We start from the raw sequence: 21,981 nt of genomic DNA on the forward strand, positions 1-21,981 counted from the left end.
GGATTAAAAACAAACAGTTAAAAATATTTATTTCATGGTAATACAGCACTCCATTTGGATATTGTCTTTTGATTAAATAGATAAAAAGGGAGTCAACTTACATGATTGTTTATGTGATAAAAGCAGTTAAAAATAATTTCATTTATGTAAAAGGAAAGGTAACTGTATTTTATTTTCTTCTCATAGCTCTTACGGTGTGTCTGCAACTGAATACGGTCCATGGAATGAAGGAATGTGAACCATCAGTTTCATCATTTGTGACCATCATTTAGCTGGAGATGCTACACACTTGTTATTTTTTATTAGGCTATTATTAAAACAAGAAAGCTACAATGGTTTTTCTTTTCTTTTCTTTCTCTTTTTCTTTTTCTTTTTTTTTTTACATTCTATCATATTTTCTTGTGTGTGGACATAAAAAAAATGTTATTTTGGTGTACCTGTGCAGGTAAAATCTTATTTTGGTGCCCGTGAAGACAAAAGTTATTTTGGTGCACATAGAGGCAAATGATTATTTTGGTTCTTCATTAGTTCATCAGTAACTACTGTAATGTTTGTGTACCTTACACAAAAATAGTAACTAATGACTAGGTAATGATTCAGTACTTATTACCTACTCATATTGATGTCTCACTTTACTATAAGGTGCATAAAAAGGGTAACTAATGATTCAGTAATGATTCAGTACTCATTACCTACTCATTTTGATGTCTCACTTTACTATAAGGTACACAAAAAGGGTAACTAATGATTCAGTACTCATTACCTACTCAATTTGATTTCTCACTTTACTATAAGGTACACAAAAAGGGTAACTAATGATTAAGTAATGATTCAGTACTCATTACCTACTCATTTTGATGTCTCACTTTACCTTAAGGTACACAAAAAGGTTAACTAATGATTAATTAATAGTTAGTTCCTCAGTAATTTGATTAGGAGTTACTGAAGAACTCACCATTAACTAATAGTGAGTTCCTCATTCATTCCAAATTTGTTTCATAGTAAATAACTACTCAAACAACTTAACTGTGAACCACGGTGTGATCAGTATACAGTACTACACAGCCCCATGATACATTCATTTATCCTACCAAACATGTGACAAACATCATATTTATTTCGAAGGCAACATGGATGGTCATATTGATGTGTATGTGGTCTGAAATTAATGAATAAAATCTTCTCAAGAATCCTGCTGTCTGTGATTTTTTAAGGAACTACTAATGTAAAGATGAAGATGAAGAAATGAAAAACCACTCATTATGTGTCACTTTAGGTCATAAAGGTTAACTACTGGACATGTTACTGAGTAATGATTCTGTACTGATGAAGTAACTAGTTCACTAATCATCAAGTTGTGATTAACTTTCTATGAAATTATATCATGAGTTAATGAAGAACTGATCATTAATAGTTCCTCATTAGTTCCTCAGTAACTACTCCTCTGAAATTTGATCAGCGGTTCCTGAAGAACTGACCATTAACTAATAGTTAGTTAATCATTAGTTCCTCAGTAACTACTCTAATTTTGTGTATCTCAGTTCCCTAACTAACTACTCATTAGTTCCTCAGTAACTACTCCTCTGAAATTTGATCAGGGGTTCCTGAAGAACTGACCATTAACTAATAGTTAATTAATCAGTAGTTCCTCAGTAACTACTGTAATTTTGTGTAGCTTAGTTCCTCAGTAACTACTGTAATTTTGTGTAGCTTAGTTCCTCACTAACTACTCATTAGTTCATCATTAGTTACTCATTAGTTACTCATTAACTACTCTAATTTTGTGTACCTTAGTGTAAAGTGTTACCAAACATTTTTGTAATTGGCAGAAACTAGAGGGTCCATATGTATTTAAAGGAGAGAATTGTACATTTTGCATTCTAGTTAGCTATCCTTAGCATTAACAATGTTTACTTATATGTCTGTCGATTGATGAATGGATGAATGGAAGATTTTGGAAGTTTAAGTGACAGTAAGTAAACAAATAACCCCAAAGGCAACTAATGATAGACGCATTTTGGCTATTTCAGCATCTGGATTTGAAGTCAAAATTGGACATTTTTAGAAATGGGCCTTTTTTGCTATTTGTTTTTGCCAAAAGTTAAATAAGAAAATGTCACTCCTGTGTCTGTAAGATACCATCAGAAAGCCAGGTGGTAGCTTAGATTATACTGTAGGAAGTTACTGGTTGTGACCAATACAGTACATTGTCTGGTGGTATACAACTTCTTGCAGCAATTTTGAAATGTTTCTAAACAACTAAAGTTGTTTGTATAATGCTGTGAATGCTCTTCTTAGAACCAGCTAATATCCTTAATGCTATCATGGTGTTGTTAGTTGTTTTTATTGAAACATATTGCACATATTGCTGGTTGATTGCACCATAAAGTTGTCACCAGTGACCATGCATATTGTATCTTGTCATCTGTCATGTGAGCCATTTGCCTGATGAAGTGGGATGAAATGTTTCAGTAAAACTAGCCATGAAATAGTAAACACACTCCTGTCAAAAACGGATCATTACTTTATATTTGGAGAATAAGAAATGTGTGTTATAAACAGTTGGATCATCTTCTGATGTTCCTCCTTTCTTCTCCAGATCTCAGCCCAGTGACACTCACCAACCATGAGCGGTGGAGTGAACATCAAAGTCATATCTCAAAGCCAGAGCGATGCAGGTGTCAGCTCTAGTCTTCCTTTACCTCGGAGCATGTTACCGCTCTCAAAGATGGATTCCAAACAGCAATACACCGGCTTCCCCAATCCCTCGGTGCAGTATCATCATGCCGCCAAAAGACGGCCCTCCTACACGTCGTCTTCTGTATCCTCAGGTCCTGCAGAGCTGTTGAGAGGTGCAGCTTTAAAGAATCACCTGCTGCAGCAGAAGAGCAGCTTGCATGTTCATAGGAGCCCAGCAGCTACAGCTAGGACCGATGGAACCTGCTCTGCATACAGCAGCCCTCAGATACCAAAGAGGGAAGTCCAGCGCTCCAAAGATACCCTGGACCTCCGCGCCAGCACGCTGACCCAGAAGGCTTTGCGGGACCTTCAATTTAGAAGAAATGTCAACAAGAACTGGACCTTTGGGAAATACCGTCAGAGGGGTGTGGACAATGCAGCTGAGGACGACCCTGTGTGTCATGTCTCGGCGAATGTCCACCAAGGCCAAGGAAGAGGACGTCACCTTTTTACCAAAGGTGCGAATGGGAATGAGATATCAGCAGTGTCCTCATCTGGGATGGGGAACTTCCAGAAAGAGATGAGGAACATTTCCAACCAGGGGCTGGGAGCTTCTGATGGAGAGGTGTTCAATGACAAGTCAAAGTCTTATCAGACATTCAACATGGCACGCAGAGCAAGTGAGCCGGGGAAAGTCAACATGGCTGCTGTTGCTCCTTTCCGGTTCAGGTGAGGGCAGTGTTTCCCCCTTTGAGGGGGAAAGATAAACTCTCCTGCACAGAGGGCTGTTTTTTTAGGACACACTGCAGCCTCAGATCATCTGCTTAAAGAGTAAAGAGTCTTTTTTTTTGACCATTTAATTTTTATGTTTCTTTCTTTTCCTGTAGATTTCAGGTTCATGAGGACACAGATGCCTTCCTGGATGATCTAAGTGACTGCTCCTCTGACTCCATGGAAGTCTGCTGTGATGATCTAGGTGAGCTAATCTTTTCATCATCCTTTTGCACAGGCCCACCTGATAGGCTACTGTGAACACGTGGCTCCCAAGTAAGAAATTAATAAATTATGAGACTTTCCAGGCTTTTTTTTTTTCAACCAGTAGAAATGGCTCAAAGATGATAGAAGTGTTAAAGGCTGTGAAAACGTACTTCCTCAGATAATGTCATTACTGTATATGAGTGTTAGCGTTAGCACTCTACAGATCTCTGTCATTAGATTTATTTTAACTGACTGTTAAAAACTGTTGTTGCTCAGTCAGTTATATAGACATACTGAAGATTAAAATATGGTACCTGCAATGAAGGGTCATGCACAGACATGACTTCATTTTTAGGGGTCACAAGCCAATAAAGGTAAGAGATACTGCCGTAAACCCTGGAACGAGCAGTAACTCTGACGAAGCACAGTGAACTCTGAAGGTGATCGTCCAGGATATATACATTTAAAGAGTAAGCAGTCCATAAAGTTTAATCACTTTGTCCACTTACAATTTATTTTAGCCTCTTTAGTCCTTTAAAGATCCTTGTCCTCCATCTGTTGTGTCATTATTTCAGAACAAGTTACTTAACTCTGGAGAAAAACAGACGTTTTCACACAGTTCACAGAGTTCAAAAAGTTTCTTAATATGCAAAACACTGTTTCTCCTGTTATATTATATTGCGTGCTGTAACACCCAAGCTGTAATATGGCTTAATGTTGACACTGGACTTCTTTCAGCACTGCAGTTGTTCTCACCAGAGCTGCTGCCAGTTCACAACAAGAGCTTCATACTGTATGCACCACCTGTTATGTGCATCAGGATTTCCTGAAGCACTTTGCTTCTTTCTTTATGTGCATTTGGGAAAACACAAATTCTTGGCACAGAGCACTTCCCTCAAATCACACGGCACCGCTTCTCGGTGTCTCTGGTGTGCCATCGTGATGAGATTTACGTCATTTGCATCCGTGCTGTGGAAAATGGTAAAAGTTCAAAGTTGTGCTGCTTGCTCTGATGCCTTCAGCAATCCCGCACCTCATGCATTTTATTGCTCAGAGACTGAAATACAAACATGATTTGTACACATAAACACAGTGTCTCATTATATCTTGAAGAACTCAGAGTATCTTCAGCGCAGCTAATTCACCATCAGCACACACTGTGCAACCAACGTATCTCAATCAATTAAGTCCAATTTAAGAGATATTACATAATTAACGAGCCTCTGTAGAAAATTGATATTGATTGGAGTAAGAAAGCTATCGACTCAGTGGTAATAGTGACCACAAAACTCAATCAATACTTTAACATGTTTGTTGTGCAGGTTCATATCAAGTTAATTACCCATCATTTTGAACATTGTTTGATGTTTAAAGTTCATGTTGGAAACAGTTATGGTACTTCCAATCCTGGAGCCAATGACTGCAAGTCACCAAAAACAATGTTGATCCCTTTTCTTTGTCGTTGCTTCTGTCAGCATGCAGAGAGTATTTAAAGCAACTGAAAGTGTCAAGAGACCATCAACTACAATTAGTTCAGCACTGTTAAATGAATACCTCTAAGAGCAGGATTGTGCACAAAGTCTGTATTTTTGTCTGAATTATCTTGCAACATATAAGTACTTTTGACTAACATGTTTTGTGTATTTCTTGTTCCTAATCACCCAACGTGCATTGAGTTTAGAAAATGACCTCATATAATTGCACTGGGCTATTATAAAACCCTCTAACTGGCTTCTTAATTATCATAATGACTTGGAGGGGTGAGAGCCTCCAGCCAGCCTCCTCAGGGAAAGACGAGACCGGAGACTGAGTGGTCCTCAGCTGAGGGTGGACAGATGCAGGGCGGAGAGATTGAGTGGTTTGATGGGAGGATTGGCTTTCACCTCCTGTCTGGGAGTTCCCCTCGTTCCCGCTGGAAGGACCTGAGGGGCGCTTAAATTCTAGTTTTGACCGTCGAGCAGAGAGACGTGTCTTTGTAAGCTGTCATCCTGCCTCAACAACAAGTTAGCTGGGAAATGAAATATAGTTTATTTAATGAGAGTCCCATACAGTAGAAACATCTGCAGAAACAACAGCTCAGTCAAGATCTCTGGTGAGAAATCTTACTTCAGGATGATTCAAGTTTCGGAAATGGGGAAAATGTTTGCTCCTGGATCGATGCACAGGAGCAAATTAATCACGACAGGAAGCATTTAAAGCCAGAAGATGGTTTACCTTTGCTGCAGTCTCCTGCAGCTGTAGTTCATCAAGAACCGACTATTGTTTAGAACATGAACAGAATAAGGGTGAAAAACCCTCATAATTATTCAGTCTTCATCCCTCAAGCTGCTCACATTCCTGCTCACACAATGATCCAATTTGATCTGCACTCAGTGGCTCTTGTAAAGCATAAATTACCACATGACTTGACCAGCATGCACAATCACACAATCTTCACGTGTGCCTTTAACACCCCTACCACGGCCCTCTTGTACATGTGGCCATGTGCACATCAACATTGTTGTTCTCTGCGGTTTTGTGCTTGGAGCACACGTGGAGGTCTCCTCGATGGTCTCCAGGCCATTGCATCATCGCAGCTGAGCAGCCCCAAAATGACTACATGTGCTGTCCATGGGAAAATTCATAACAAGCAGCTGTGTAACTGTCATGTCATACCACGCACGCACACGCACACAGACACACATATACACAAATTGGTCTTTCTATAGGGCCTATAGGTATGTACACTTAATAACATACTTCAATTCCTGGCCCATAACCTTAACCTTAACCATCACTTCTTAACCCGCCTCTTATGCTAATCCTAATCCAAACCTCCCCACTTGGACCTTGAAACTCAAAGGTCTTGAATTTCAAGCAACCTATTGAAGTTCTAAGGATTGACCAAAATGTCCTCAAAACCATGATTTCAATTAAAAACTGTCCCCACACACACGCACGCACGCACGCACGCACGCACGCACACACACACACACACACACACACACACACACACACACACACACACACTACAGTACAATTACTCAGATGACCAGTTGGAGAGTGGAAATCAGACCCAGATGTAAAAAAAAAAGAAAGAAAAAAGCAAATGAAAGATGCAGCTCCACCCTCATCTTTCCTGAGAACTGGTGGCACTTTTTATGTTTCTACATAAGGATCAGTGTACCTTGAAAAAAACAGTATTCAAGACATCATGGGGACAACCAGTCAATACATTTACATGCACCGTTAAAGGTAGGGTTGGAGATCCTGAAAAACGGTTCTAGCAGGCCACATTTTGAAAATACTCAAGTCAAAAGTCCAAACCTCTTTCCTCAGACTTCTCTGTGAAGCATTGGGTTCACATCAAGATGAAGCTGCGAAGGTATTGCTCTCGCAGCGCAACCCAATATAATCCCAATGTGAGCGATGTGGCTTTCAACGATACTGTTGCGTGTCACTGCGCAGCATCACTAACTGTCCGCCAGTTTTTTCTCAGGCTCATTGATGTGAAAGAAAGCTTAGAGGTACAGTAGATTACCACCTACCAGACTGAGGTGTGGTCCATTGTATCACTGTTATTGTCTTTTCCGCGGTCGTAACTCGTTGAAGACCCTGATCGCGCACGCGTTTAGTGCAGTACAGCGGAGGGAGAGAGGGACAGAGATAGCTTGATTGACACATCACGATCCAATTGACTTTAACGTTGCGTTCATGAAGATTGGATACTGTTTTTACAGGATTGTCTGTCCCACAGGTGACATAACTTTTTTTCATTTTTTGTGAAAAAGAATTTAATTAATTGGTTGCACAATGGGAGTGTGAAGAGGATTTCAAAGAATTTTGTAAAAAAAAATGCTCCAGAATAGGATCTCCAAACCTCGAGCCATACCTTGACCAAGCCATTTGGCCTATGTCTTTGTACATGAACACAGGTGGGGTGTTACAGAGTTAATCAATTATTTGACCAAAGTCCCACTGTGCTACAGTATGCTAGGTGGCATATGCCCCCTTTCAGCTTGTCAGTACTGGATTTTTTCTGGTCGACCTATTACCTCACAGACCAAACAGTCATTAACAAATAAGTTAGCGGTGAACTGCTAGCGTGTCTAGCCAATTTGTGTCAAATTCAGGTAAACGTACAGGAGTAATTTGATCCCCTGCACATTATGGTTGTGTTAGTTCAGTAATGTGATTTAGTAGGCCTATGTGTCAGTTGGAGTATGTAAAACGTGTATGTAGGCTATTTCAAAAGTAGGCCTGCAATTTCAGAGTCAGACAAACACCCAACACAGTGTCATGTAAGAAACTAAAGACACAAGAAACATTCTATGTTTTGAGCTAAATGCTAACATCAGAAAATTATGTAAGCAATATTATGCTAACAGTGACACAGCTGTTAATCTTTAGCAGGTTTGTTTACCACATTCATCATATTAGTTAAAGGTGTTAGCATGCTAACACTTGACTAAGAATAAAAAAAAATACGAATCCATTGGAAGTTTCAGGCATAAATGTGTTTTAAGTCTTTTGAAGAGGAGAGCGCACACATGTATTGATGAGGTGCTCCCAAACAAAAAAATTAACAATGAATCCGTAGCCTTGGATGCAAAAATATTTATTCAAGCTTAAAAACCAACGTTTCGACCACAAAGAAGTTTTCGTCAGGGTATGTGCTATGCTATGTGCTATGTTACAATGTTTAAAAAAGGGAACAAATTAATCAGGGGCTAATGAGGGGGGTGTGTCCACAGCTGGGCCTGATTGGTGTGGAGGTGTGGACCTGCCCCTCTGCCCGTACACAAGAAAAAAAAAAGTGTTAAAAAAATATCTGAAGCTCGCAAGAAATTTTTGCATGACGGAGTTTGTTACAGATGGCTCATAAAGAAATCCCCCTCTCAAAACAAATAGGCTTTTCACTGCGTCATGGGAGTGAGGTAGCAATCTGGAGTCAGCAGGGGAGCCTCGGACCTCGTGGTGAGGAGGAACAAGACATGGCATTGTGACCAGAAACTCACTGCCAGATCAAACAGCCTTGCTGGTCCATGGGCCACCGTGGGTGCCTTGAAACTCAAATAAAGAAGGCAGCGGAGTGTGTTGAAAATCCACTGTTAGAGTTAGAGTGGTACCCTCCGGGCATTGTCACAAACAGGTCAATCATATCCAGTGGATTTGCACCATCTAGCATGCTCTTGTTGGATATAAAATAGAGCAGTGTCAATAGAATATAAAAAAAACAATTTATATTGAAGGGGGAAAAAATTTTAAATTTCTTTTGATTAGGCTAAGGCATGATAACACATGGGCTGCATCCTAGTAGTTTACGGAAAATGTCAATGTTTCCTTGGCAGCTGTGTTTGTGCAGAGCAACTAGGTCTGGTGCAGATGACATGCAGGCGATGAGAGGGTGGTTTCCATGGAGCAGCGCTGCATGCGAGCGCTGCAGAGCCTCCTCAATCCTCCTGAGAGACGGCTGTGTGGAATATCTTAAAAAGATGATTATATTCATATGTCAGCAGAAGGACCCTGCGCAAAAACGCAGTGACTGGATTCTCAATTTAACACAGTCACTTGTGTGTTTGTGTATGTGTTTGTATGTGCATGTGTCTTACAATGACTTGAAGATATATTTCCAAAGTGTGGTTTTGGGTGTGTTACTTGCTTACACTGGCACATCTTGTCACTCGCTCAGTCCACTGGAGTGAAGTCACCCATTTGGCCCGTGCACTTTCTTGTATCTCTTGCCAAGTTTTCTCTCTGTTTTTTGAAGCAGTGGACAAAAACTTCCCCATTATTTTCATTATTTCATCAGATTTCATTAACATCACAGGCGTATACACAACCCAACATAGTGTCACTGTTGATATTACATGACAAAAATACAGTTATCCACTTACAGCAGGACAACATGCTGCTGATATTTTAGCATATGATTTATCCAGCTGTAAATCTGGATATGATATCGTAAGGAAGCTCAGACAGGATCAAGAGATAATCTGGACGCTCTGGTGGTTGCAGTGACAGTGACAATAATTCATACTATGGTCTGTAATTATATATCGAAATATCCATTCACACATTAATATCCCTTCCACTAACATCACACATCATGCATCATGTTGAGTGTGCTGAGCAGGGAGCACTGGAGGTGAGGGAGGGGGAGGGGAAGAACAAAGAAAGCAGAGGAGATGGTGGGAAAACACTGGTTGTTAGAAGAGAACGGTGCCTGGTTTTTAAAAGCCAAAGATGATCGTCTCTCGTCGCCCTTTTGCATTTCACATATTCTGCTGAGACACAGCAGAGCATCTCTAAAAGGAGGTAAAATGAGGGGAGGAGGGAGGATGGGAGGGGAGTCGGAGGCGAGGCAGAGGCAGCAGAAAGCAGGGGGAGGAGGGAGCGTTGTTGCGTCTGCCGGCGCTGTCATTCTGCTGCTGCGCGGTTCAGCGGCAGGAGGGTGTGCGGAAGGGAGGAGTGTGGAAAAAACGGAGGAAAGAAGGACGGGAGAGAAGGAGAGAAAGGGAGCGCCTGGGCAACAGCTGCAGCTGCAGCAGCCTGTTAGGACGAAAGAGAGAAGAAAGAGAAGGCTGCAGGATTGCCTTAAAGGAAGCATTTTATGTTGGCTTTTTTTTTTTTTTGTACAGGGACAAGGTTTTGAGTAAGGAAGCCTGATTTCTCCCTGCTGATGGTTTTTCTATCTGGTCTCATGCAGGGGGCATGCTTGGGAAGAGTGTGAGAGCCAGAGAAGGAGATTTGAAAATGGAAAGGACAGATAGCACAAAGGCATACGGCCAGGCAGATGGCAAAGGAGTTGGTGTGGCAGCTAAGAGGGCAAAGTCTGGAGTGCCCCAGAGCACGCAGCGGGGTGAACTGAAGGTTTACCGGGCGGGCAGCTCTGAGGGCAGGCTACCAGTATCCTCCAATCTCCGCAAGCAGAGGTCTATGACAAACCTGGCTGTTCTCACTGATGCTGAGAAGAAGTTGCATCTTTATGAGCCAAAGTGGTGTGATGACATGGCCAAACCCGGAGCAGGGCAGACCAAGATGGGCAAGCCAAAGACGGCAGGAGGTGGAACTGGTGCCGGAGGGGGAGCCCCTCTATCTCGAAACCTGTCCAAATCTGAGCATTCACTGTTCCAGGGCAAACCCAAGCCCTTCAGCCCCTTGGCTGCTCCGTCTGCTCTAAGTAAGCAGAGCCGCATACCTCGCGGTCCTTACGCTGAGGTTAAGCCCCTGAGCAAAGCACCTGAGGATGGAAAGTCGGATGATGAGATCCTGTCCAGCAAAGCAAAGGCCAATGCTAAGAAACAGGGAGCTGGGGCTGGAGGAGAGTCCGGCTCCAAGGGCCAGGTGGAAGAAGGTGGAGACAAGCCCTTCCTGAAGGTGGATCCAGAGCTGGTGGTGACAGTGCTGGGCGACCTGGAGCAGCTGCTCTTCAGTCAGATGTTGGGTGAGTAGAGCACAGAAATCTTGATACCAATACCACCCCAGGGCCCTCTACAGTGCGTTTGGCCGCCATGTGCTACAAACCAAAAGCCCCGCTTGTAGATTCCTCAGTGCTTCTCAAAGTCAGCATCACGCCCCCTTTGATACAGCCACTACGCGGCACCTGCTCGCTGCTGCAGACCCACACTTCCCTGGAATGGATTCTGTGCAGCTCGCTGACTGAAGGAAAAAAAAACAAAAAAACAGGAAGATGTCTTCATTGTGCTTGCAAGGCATGCTTTTCCTCTTATTATTTCATTGAATGCTGTCCCAGCTCGGCATTTCCACAGAAATCTCAGTGGTTAGTTGAATACAAAAGCTGAAACGATTCTCTATTGTTCTTATTCCTCCAGCATGTCACTCAGGTCTCTGAGCCTTAGTGGCATTGATCATGTTAAATCTGCTTGCTTGCCTGCTATCATAACAAAACAATCTGATTGCATGAAAAAGGCCTGAGGGGGTGGGGATGATTACCAGCAGACTCGTCTCTTTAATAAATCCCTCGTTTGTTGCAACATGTGCCGATACACTCAAGAGTCCGTCCGCTGCTCCCGTGCATGCTTCTAAAAACAAGAGACGGGGAAGACAGCATGCCATATTGAATCCATTTCAGGCACACATTTAGCCACCTCCCAGCTCCATTCATCTGTAGAGCTCTGACAGATGGTTTACACCCTGTGTACTACAACGGCGCAAATGGCAGAGAAAATGGCTTTCTCTCTGGAGGTGGTGGGTCAGATTTATCAATAGGGCAGACTTCTATGAATAAACAGGGAATTGATCAATAATAATAACTATGGTTTTGATGACTGCATCATTTGTTTGTTTTGCAATTTTCTTTGCGTTAAATCACAGGTGCAGGATGTATATAATTATGATCTGTATTTTATCTCTGGCAACTTTTGAATACAATGCATTAAGCTTCAATAGCCATTATTCTTTTTTTAATACACTGTAAAATAAGAGGTTAAAGAGGTTGAATATTAAGAATTAGGTTTTTGATAAACTTATAGAAAATATTGATATTATATTTGAATATTGATGGTACAGTAGTGCAATGTAAAAGCTCAGTTATACTCACTTTGCTTTAATTTACATTCCTTTAATCCCAAAGTACTACTTAACAAACATGGCTTAAGCATGTCATATACCAACAAGCATTTCATGCACAATCATTCATTAATGCATTATTCATTAGAAGTGCATGTCCCCTGTTGCATCTTAATGAACACATCCATGGTGATTGGATCTGTTATCCATGCCTCATTACCCTATATGGACGTATATCACTCATGTTAGTCACACACATCAAACAAGTAAGAGCTGTCAGCAATTCAACATGCCATGGACAGCAGCAGGCAGCATGGCATCACTGGCTCTATTTTGTGTGACTGAATGTGGAACCACAACCCCAAAAAAAATTCCAAGAGCCCTGCAGATTTCTGCACCACACCCACGTCTGCGTTATTAACCTAATTGCATAAAATTTTCAGCAGGATGCCTTGGGGTGATGCACCCTTTCTATTCTGTTAAATGCCTTGCATTGTCCTCCATGATGTTTGCAAATCAATTCAAAGTCATTATTTCTCAAAAAGGAAGTTTATCATCCTAATGAATAATGTATCATCATTTAAGATTATAATCCCATGCGGCCCCGTGACACAAGTCAAGTGGTTTGTGCCCATGAGAGGAAGAACAGCCTCCAAAATGGAAAGTGGGGAAACAATTGCAGCACTGACTGAGTTGAATTATCAGAGACTAATAGAGGAAAATATCTTTAATAGTGATGTTATGTATTCAGGATATCGTTATCTGAATGCTCTTTTCCGCTCCTTTTTTGTCCCATGTCCTTACTGTGCAGTGGTGGGCATGATTGTTACTTTGAATAGATCTTTTTATTCATATTCTGCAGTATATTTGAGGCCTGATTAATGCTTAATGCTGTGCTCTACTTCTGCAGTATATCTCATTATAAGCTTTACTGAAGGGATGCTTTTGTATCAGAACATAGAGGCTCTCTTTGTTTACCAATATGACATCAAGCGTGGTCAACTTTGTCGAAAGGCTCATTTATTAAACTTGTCATGTAAGTTTGTGCACCACGACTGTCGTACAACACTGGTAGTTTGCATGCCACTGCAATAAGGATGATTCAGGGATTTTTTTTTATTTTTTAAAGTCACTATGACAAATATAATCCAGGTCATTAGGACATCAGATTCATATCCACAAAGAAAGCCAGAGATCAGAGTAGAACAGACAGCTGGACTCATGGAAGAGCTCCTCTCTATAAACAACAAGGAAATGAGCAAACCTCATTTCAACCTAATTGTATGTGATCTGTCATGCAAGACGTCCATGAGCGAAGCAGTGGCCTGCAGCTATGTAGAGTCACTGTGGAGAAGGTACAAGGAGATACAGCCATAGTCTCAGCATGATGGTGACATTTTTCAACACCAAAATGTCACTGTCAAGTTATTTTTGTATGTTCAATATTAAAGACAAAATGGAAGATGCTATCTTTTTTTGTTGTTGTTAATTTCTCTCTTTCTCTCTCTGCCTCACACAGTGTAGAAGTTAGGGACATGTTTGAATAAGGGACTACAGTATATCTTGGTGGACTTGCATCTTAATCTGGGGGAGGGATCTGATGCTGCCAGTTTTAACAAAGCTTTAGCAAAGCTGCAACAAGACCCTTTTGTGATCCTTGAGCCAGAGCACTGTACAGTAGCTTTTCTGTTCATTAGCGGCTGAAACGGTCACATACATTTGAATAGTAATGACAAGGGTTGTTTGAGATTGCTCACCTCTCTCCCTCTGTCTCACCACTCTCCTCTGAGTACGCTCTTTTTTTTCTTTTCTTAAAGCCAACAGGTTATTTTCCCATCTCCATTCACTCACTCACTGTGACCACTCACCTGCCATTGTGAGAAACTCTGAAAAGCCCTTGGGCCATTTGAGCCAAAAGAAAAGCGCCCTCTTCTCGTTCTGTGCCATGAAGTTAACATCTTTCTTTTTTTTCCATTTGCTGTGAAGTGTACAGATTTTATGGAAGAGCTGACTCAGTTCACAACGCTTTGAAATTAACTGCTGATAAAGACTATAAGGTCTTCCCCTGATCATCATGTTTGTTCATGAAAATGATGCTAATATTTCAGTGGTGCAACATCAAGAACCTCTTAATGTGGATTTAGTAGTGTTTCTAGGGTTAATTGCTGACGGCCTTTAAACAGTGTTTTAGAATTAATTTTGGCTCACAGTAATCGGCCTCCGCTCTGTTTCAATATAGAGCACTTCCTGTCGTGTTGCATCATTCATAAGACTTTCATGATTCAGATCTGCTTCAGTATTCAGGCCTAGTTTCCCCTCTCTGTACTGTAGGCAAGACTGCAATGCAGGGTGCCAGAGGACCATCATTCACTGGACAGGAACACAGACATATTGACTGCAGTACATGTATTCACAACAGATGTGAATCACCTGGGGGGGGGGCTTTGTCTGGGATTTCTGGTTTCGAGACATTCCCATGAATTGTCAGTAAATTAGTAGCATCATAGGATAAGAATATGATTATTTGGAAGTGATGTGACTAAAAGATTTATTCCTGGACTCACTCATCCTCATTCATTGCCAGATATCCAGCCTTGTAATACAAATCCAGCTTTATTAAACATTTTTATTGAGTCCTCCACAGCAATTGGTTGAGGTTAGGTTTAAGCAAAAGAGCATAGTTCTGGTTTACTGACTTGAAACACAAGGCAGAATGTGTATTCTATTAACATTTAACTGAAACCACAATCTATTACTTGTCTGTGAACATTACACAGGCAGTGATTGTGTTCACCACTATAACACGACTGGAAAAGAACTGTGTATAAATATAATTTCTTGTAGACAGGGTTGCCTGGAGGGTTCACTAGTCTATAAACTAGCTGCACACAGTGAGAACCAGATACACATCACATGTCATGTCACATATTTATTGTTTTTCTTCTATGTATTTATAGGATCAAACCGCATTTTAAAAGGGGAACTAAACAAAATGTTAAAAGATGCTGGGTGATGCTCATCATGGAATGACAATCACATCTTATTGGCTGTGTTCAAAATAACCCTATATTTTCCAAATAATGGATTTGGACGCAGCCATTGATTTACACTGATAATTGCATTGGTGTTTTGCTTTTGTTGTTTTTCTTGAACTCTTAAGCTTACTTTCCTTGTCTCAACTGTATCAGTCATGTTGCATGCATAGCTGAGCTGAATTTCCATCAAAATCATATTTTAGATGAATCCAAAATTGAATTACCGGTATGTTTATCTCAGATTCATAAATCATAAATAACAGTAGCAAGTAGGCCTACAATGTTCACCTATATTGCATAATAGTCAGATACACAGTTTTACAGAACTCATCAAGGGGGAAAACCATGTGTCTTTTGTATGTTTGGTGTGATGTTCCCAGTTCACATCCTCTAGACACTCAACTTAATCAGTTAAACATCCAATTATGATAACACCACATTATTTGCTCCCATGACACCCTGATCTTTTTCCAGTCATTTTTCTCCCCACAGGGTTTTTTACTCAACACGCTACAGTGGGAAACATCATCTCCTCTCCATGTGTTTTTGGAACAGTGAGGCATCTGTCACTGCAGCTAACACAACAACACTCCTAATTGTTCTGGGTTATTGATTTGACATGGTCAAGACCCACTGTTTCGACACTTTACATTGCACTGCAGCTTGGTCTACAACAGCTGATCTGAGATGAAGTGGTTCTGGCTGAAGTTCAGCTTTGCCACTTCTGCTGAATGAGTCTGAGAGAAAACTCCACAGATCAGAAATTAGAATTGCTGGGGAGAAAAAAAGTACTTGGTACCTTGACAAAGATCCTGGTGTGGCACAAATGTCAGCATACACCCCCCTGGTGGGTGATCTGAGTTACAGGCAACCTTTCAGTATTAGATTTTCAGGATGTACCCTGACAGTCCAGAGGGGGGTAGAGCTGGTGTTACTATGGTGATGCGACCCATGGAGAGAAATTAGTCTGCCTTATGATGTGAACATACTTTAGCTACTTGTTTACAAGGAAGACACCTGTCACTTCAGTCCAGGCACAAATGCAAACAATGTACATGCACGTGAAGGCAATACATGTGTGTGTATGTGTGCGTGCATTTGTGGCTTATAAAACACAAACACACACACACACACACAACAGTTAAACAGCAGCGTTTAACTGACTTTGACTTTGACTGTCTGGATGTTTTGTAAAGTTTTGTTCTGCCTGACTGACCCACAGACCCTGAGTCTCAGAGGAAACGGACCGTGCAGAATGTCCTTGACCTCCGCCAGAATCTGGAGGACACCATGTCAAGTCTGCGGGGCTCCCAGCTTAGCCACAGGTAAGTGCCCTACATTTGCATCAAAGAACTTTTTATATTGTTTCATAATGGTGTCTCTTTTGCCAAAAGGCTAAGATCAAATCAAAGGATAAAACCACTGGCCAAATCTGTCCATGGTTTAAACTGAAAGAAAACACACTGTTATGTGAACTAGTTTGCTGGATCGATACATGAAACAATCATTTATAAACAGTTGTGCTGTGGCCACTTGGAGAGTTGCCACCTGGTGAACATCTGGCTTCCATCCTTCTTCTTAAATGGCCCGTTTCTTTCTCTCTTTTTCTTGGTCATGACTTCATTCTAGGCATCTCTCTGTTTGGCTCCGACAGGCAAAGGGCCTGGGCCCAATAATTTGTTGCAACAACCACAACATAACAAGACACTGGGGGAGAACAGTTCTTTATTTCATTTGGAAACACCTTGGAATGCGAATGCCTAACAAAAACCTTGAGAGATAAGGAACAATGATCTGCTTTTATTTCACTTTAAAGTTTCATAAAAGAGTGTTCCTGTAGTAAAACCAAATCAGTTATCTCTGTATTTTGAAATAGTGCCAATATCATGGAAGTTATGAGCCATTTCTGATTCTCTGTGAAGCTTTTCAGCCTCATTTAGATCACCGTTTTGATTATACTCCCTCGCATTTGCAGTGTGGTTGTGTATAAACTGCTTTTGTCTGCCTGTATTGGCTTCTGTTTAATGCAAGTTGGTAAAACATCAACAAGCCAGATATTTTCCTTTAACAGTGGCAAACACCAATAAAATGTTTAACTATCAGGTGCCCAAAAACACAGCCTCAAATAAATGCTAATCCTGTGTTTACTCAAATGTTATAATAAAACCTTTATCAGTTGTGATTTAGTGGGTTTTGTGTCTGCATCTTGTTTTCAAGCACCTAGTGACCAGAAATTGGGATTCTATCAAAATATTTTACATTTATTTCTTTGTCAGACTTTTAACTCTCAAATATTGATATGGTATCAACCTCAAAAATCCAGAATAACAACTAATCAAGAGCTCTTCAAATTAATTTAAATAATGCATGTGAATCACCCGTCACATCTTTCAACTATGCAACCTCACTGTTAAACATATGTACTTGGCATTTGCTACCATGTTGATCTGAGCTGTATAGTTGTTTCAATAGACATTATTTGTTTCAACAAGATACAGTATCACTCATTGACAAAAGTAAAAAGTCTCACACTTTCAGTGCTGGTGTGGCACCGCAAAACCTTCACTTTGATGAATTATCCATCAACAAAGGATAAAAATATCCCCGTGGTCGTAGCCATTGCAATATTTATTTGGGTGAGCTGGTTCATCTAGTTATGTAATCGGCAGACACAGACGCTCGCAGCCATTTGGAGGACATTTCTAACACTGACCCACTTACATGAGTGAATAGGAAGACTATGATAAACACTATAACGAATAATGGGAAGAGATGTGTTGCTGTCTGCAGCAGCATTTCTTGGGTGTGGTCATGTAAAGCAAAGCTGATGATGAGTGTGAATGTGAATGTATATGACTCAAAGAGACGGATGCCATGTCGAGACAAAGATACAGAAGTTCCTCTCTTTGCCTTTGGGCTTGGATGACACATTTCTAGGTTTTGCCCCTGAAGACAATACAGTGCAATTGATGTGTATGGCTCAATAGTAACTCAATACCACAGTGGGTTTCTTTAAATGTTCTCTGACAGAGAAAGAAAAATATTTTTCTTGGTTCTCTGCTCTCACATGTTTAAAGATAAGACATGCTGACCCTTCCCCCATGTGTCTGTCCAGCTGTATGGAAAGCAGTAATGTGGGCTACGACAGTGATGAAACAAACGCTCGCAGCATATCTAGCCTGTCCAACCGCTCCTCACCTCTGTCCTGGCGCCACGGCCAGTCCAGCCCACGTCTCCAGGCGGGCGATGCCCCGTCGGCCACAGGCGGCGGGTACCAGGGGAGCAAGACCGGCGCCCAGTATACCGCCCACACGATGCCGGCCCGCTGCTCCAGCCGCCTCAGCAGCACGTCCCGCATCGAGCTCATCGAAGGGCTGGACGTGGACGACACCGATCTCAAGTCCGGTTACCTGAGTGACAGTGACCTTCTAGGAAAGAGCCTGCCGGACGACGATGACGACAACCTGGCTAATGGGTAAGAGCATCTGAAGACGAGCATTGGTTTGAACCTCTTGTTACCATGACAACGGGTACCAATTATTGACCGCAGATGATTGGGTACCGGTTTGTCCTTCTGGCCTTTACCTTATGACTCTGAAAAGGTCGGCAAGGAGTTGTTGTCAAATTGCATTTGCCTCCCAGGGGTCAGACATGTGATCTGCCTCCTGCTGTAATTGCAGGACATCGTTTCATGCCACATTTCACTATCCAATTAGGTTGCACAGACCATATATGTTTTACCATTCAAGTCCAGTGCCAAAAACTTTCATGGGGAAACTTTTTCATGCCGACATGGTGGTTTTTTTCTCTGTGTTGATATCTGATGTTTTGTACACTTGGCAGACCTATCAAAGAGCTTTCATCAGCAGTCTCTGCACACACACGGGCTTTCTTTCACTCTTTAAGGATTTCTCAAAGTGCTCATGACATTGTCAGAGGCTGTTTTTGCTGACTGTGAGAGAAAGCGCCTCACCAATTCTTTTTTAGCAGAGGAGAGACCTTATCAGATGTTGTGTTGGTCACCCAATAAATGCTCCAGAATAAAGTATTGGTCAACAGTAACAGAAGCAACGAGTAGTTCAGATCACACATTCCTTTTAAATAGAAATGCTACATCCTACTCTCCCCCTCTCTCTTTTTCTTCCTGCTCACTGCCTTCACCCTTGCTGTCCTCCTCTTGACATCCTTGGAGGGTCTTTATTTAATTTCCTTTCCCAACTTGACAACTGACAGGGAGAGTCAGGGAGAGACAGACACAAAAAGAGGGGGAGAGAAAGAGAGAAAGAATCCAGGACAGTTCTCTTGTGTGGCTGAGCAGCTTTATCGCCATTGCACATGCAGTGGGATTTAAGCTCAGTCTCTGGAGCGCTCGCTAGGCCCCGCAAGCCAGGTCACGTTCTTACTACAGAGTGCGTTGAGGAGAAGGAAGACATGACACATTTAGGAAGAGTACAAATTAGAACAAAGAAGAAAAAAGTGTTCAGTTGAAGCAGGACAACTTAAGTGAAGGTGTGTAAAATGTGGAGCAGAGGTGAATCAGGATGACATGATGAGACTTTTGGTGGGAATGGTTTAAAAAAAGAGATGCTCTACTAGATAAAAAAAAAAAAATGGACGCTTCATTTGAAAAGGTTTTACATTTTTTGGGAGGAGAGAGGTGAAAAAGATCAGACAGCAGAATCCTGATAAGGTCAGGATTAAACAGGGATTATGTCATATGGGTCCATTCCTCACAGAAACACCCATGGACTCAAAATCCACTTAAATCTGACATGTATTTTGTCCTGTCCCCTGCTGCACCGGCTCTTCTCAACAACAAATCAAATACATGCGAGAGGTGAACTTGCCCACTGCTTTATAAAACCACAGGCACCAAAAAATGCTAACTGCTTTTACATAACTGCTTTTTTAGAAATGCCTCATAACGCTCACCGGTGTCATCAGTCCCCGGAGATGCTTTCAAGGTGACTGTTAAACACCCTGAGTAGATTATTACCATTCACACCAAGAGGATTATGGGTGTGTTTGCCTACATGCTATGGAAAATGTATCTTTCTGTATGTTCCCTCCCTACTTTGGCTGCCAAATTGTAAGATAGGTAAATACGGCTATTTTCTCTTTGACCTTGAGTACTGTAGGTTGCACACTTGTACTTGGAGGATATGGAGCTGATTTCTTTGCTTTGCTGGTCTGTATTTGCATTAAAGTAGTATCCCTGATTCTCCTGCAGGGATACGGTAGTACTGTATGTCAAGACTTAATCCTGCCTCTTTCATAAACATACTAAAAGCCTTTGGTGTAGATGACTAGCTAATCTGGTTTTTGAAGCAAGCTCAGCAGCACATGCTCTGATTTTTCTTCTGGTAGTATCCTCTTGCAAATTCTGTGATCCATTTGTATTTTACTGTACACACACACACACACACACACACACACACACACACACACACAGTTCACCTCATTGAGAACCATTAGCTACCAGCTCTTGAAAATAGATCAGGCTCCTCCTGCGTAACCATGGAAACCATCTTGAAATAGACTGTAAGGAGAGGTGCAATTTGTGCCTCCCTTTTGCTAAAGCCAGTTTTACATTGCCATACATCTCACTGATTTTAAATTAGCCCTAATATAATCAACTATATCTGAATGTTTTCAGATTATGCTTGGATAGTTTACGTATAACCAATTTACCTAATAGTCCAATTGGACTATATCTGGAAATGGACTGTGAAATAATAGCACAAAAGCCATGTTGTTGGTCAACGCTTTATAAGACTCTGTACAAAATGGGAGCAAATTGGACTTGCAGCATATTACTGGCTGTCTAATGGATATTGATTAACCCACACCAGGCTGTACTAGCTAGCTGAGGCCAAATGTATACATGCTGACACTAATCACTGCTTCTGGGTGTCTGTCATCAATAAACTCACCACATACATGGCAACCCTCTCATGATGTTCCATCTTTCCATCAGAGAGAAGTCACGCCTCTGTAGTTGCACACAGAGTCATGGTGATAGGCTTTGTCCGAGTTATGGGAAAAATTATTCAGAGGCTGTTTTTTTATTTAATCATTTATGCAAACCTCCTTTTTGTTCCTCAGAAATATGGGGCATTCATCTGTTAGCACTTGCTATCATTGGAGATATTGCTGTATGTCAACACACAAACCATGGAGACCCACACCCATTAAAGCTGCATTATTGGTTTTTGACCACCAGAGGATAGAAGAAGTCAGAAACACAGCACACGGACCTGACTTACTGTGTAAGGCCTTTTTTTCCTTCGCCAAGGAGGTGATGTCTTTACTCGTATGAACCAATTTGCATCAGATTTGGAGAAGGGATCAGGCCATTGGCCAGGGAGAAACCCATTAAAAAGATCTGTATCGTTTACTAAGAAGTGTTCTGTTTGACATCGGCCTTGGTGGAGGTCTGTGCTCTCTGAGTGTCCCTCCAGTTGACATAGTGCTACAGAAGCAGTGATTCAACTCTATGATAATATCAGAGACAGTACTTTAGGAGGCTGCATATTACATGTGGTACAGTAACTTTTTTTTTAAAACAGTGGTTGCTATTTACTTTAAGTCACAACTGAAATTGTAGTGTAATATTACAATTATTCATCATTTCCCATCTCCCTCAGTAGACTCTGTGTCTTCTTAAGATGTTGGTCGAATTTACCAAAACAAGCACATTCTCATTTCACTAAGACCACCGTACAGTGAGTGAGTGTGTCACGTCTCAGAGGAGTTTTAGACGGTTTCGTATTTAACG

At 41.4% G+C, this 21,981-nt stretch overlaps 1 protein-coding gene across 1 annotated transcript in view; it reads left to right on the forward strand.

Annotated features, from left to right (window-relative positions):
• nav1b (neuron navigator 1b) overlaps positions 1-21,981 on the forward strand; it is a 96,903-nt gene that overhangs the window by 41,366 nt on the left and 33,556 nt on the right. Inside the window, exons 2-6 of the mRNA XM_083971362.1 lie at positions 2,600-3,408; positions 3,567-3,655; positions 10,346-11,083; positions 16,426-16,528; positions 18,319-18,678. Of these exons, the coding sequence (XP_083827488.1) occupies positions 2,627-3,408; positions 3,567-3,655; positions 10,346-11,083; positions 16,426-16,528; positions 18,319-18,678 (2,072 nt within the window). The 5' untranslated portion in view covers positions 2,600-2,626. The remainder of the gene's footprint in view (positions 1-2,599; positions 3,409-3,566; positions 3,656-10,345; positions 11,084-16,425; positions 16,529-18,318; positions 18,679-21,981) is intronic.

This window comes from Trachurus trachurus, assembly GCF_905171665.1.
Source record: "Trachurus trachurus genome assembly, chromosome: 5".
NCBI lineage: Eukaryota > Metazoa > Chordata > Actinopteri > Carangiformes > Carangidae > Trachurus > Trachurus trachurus.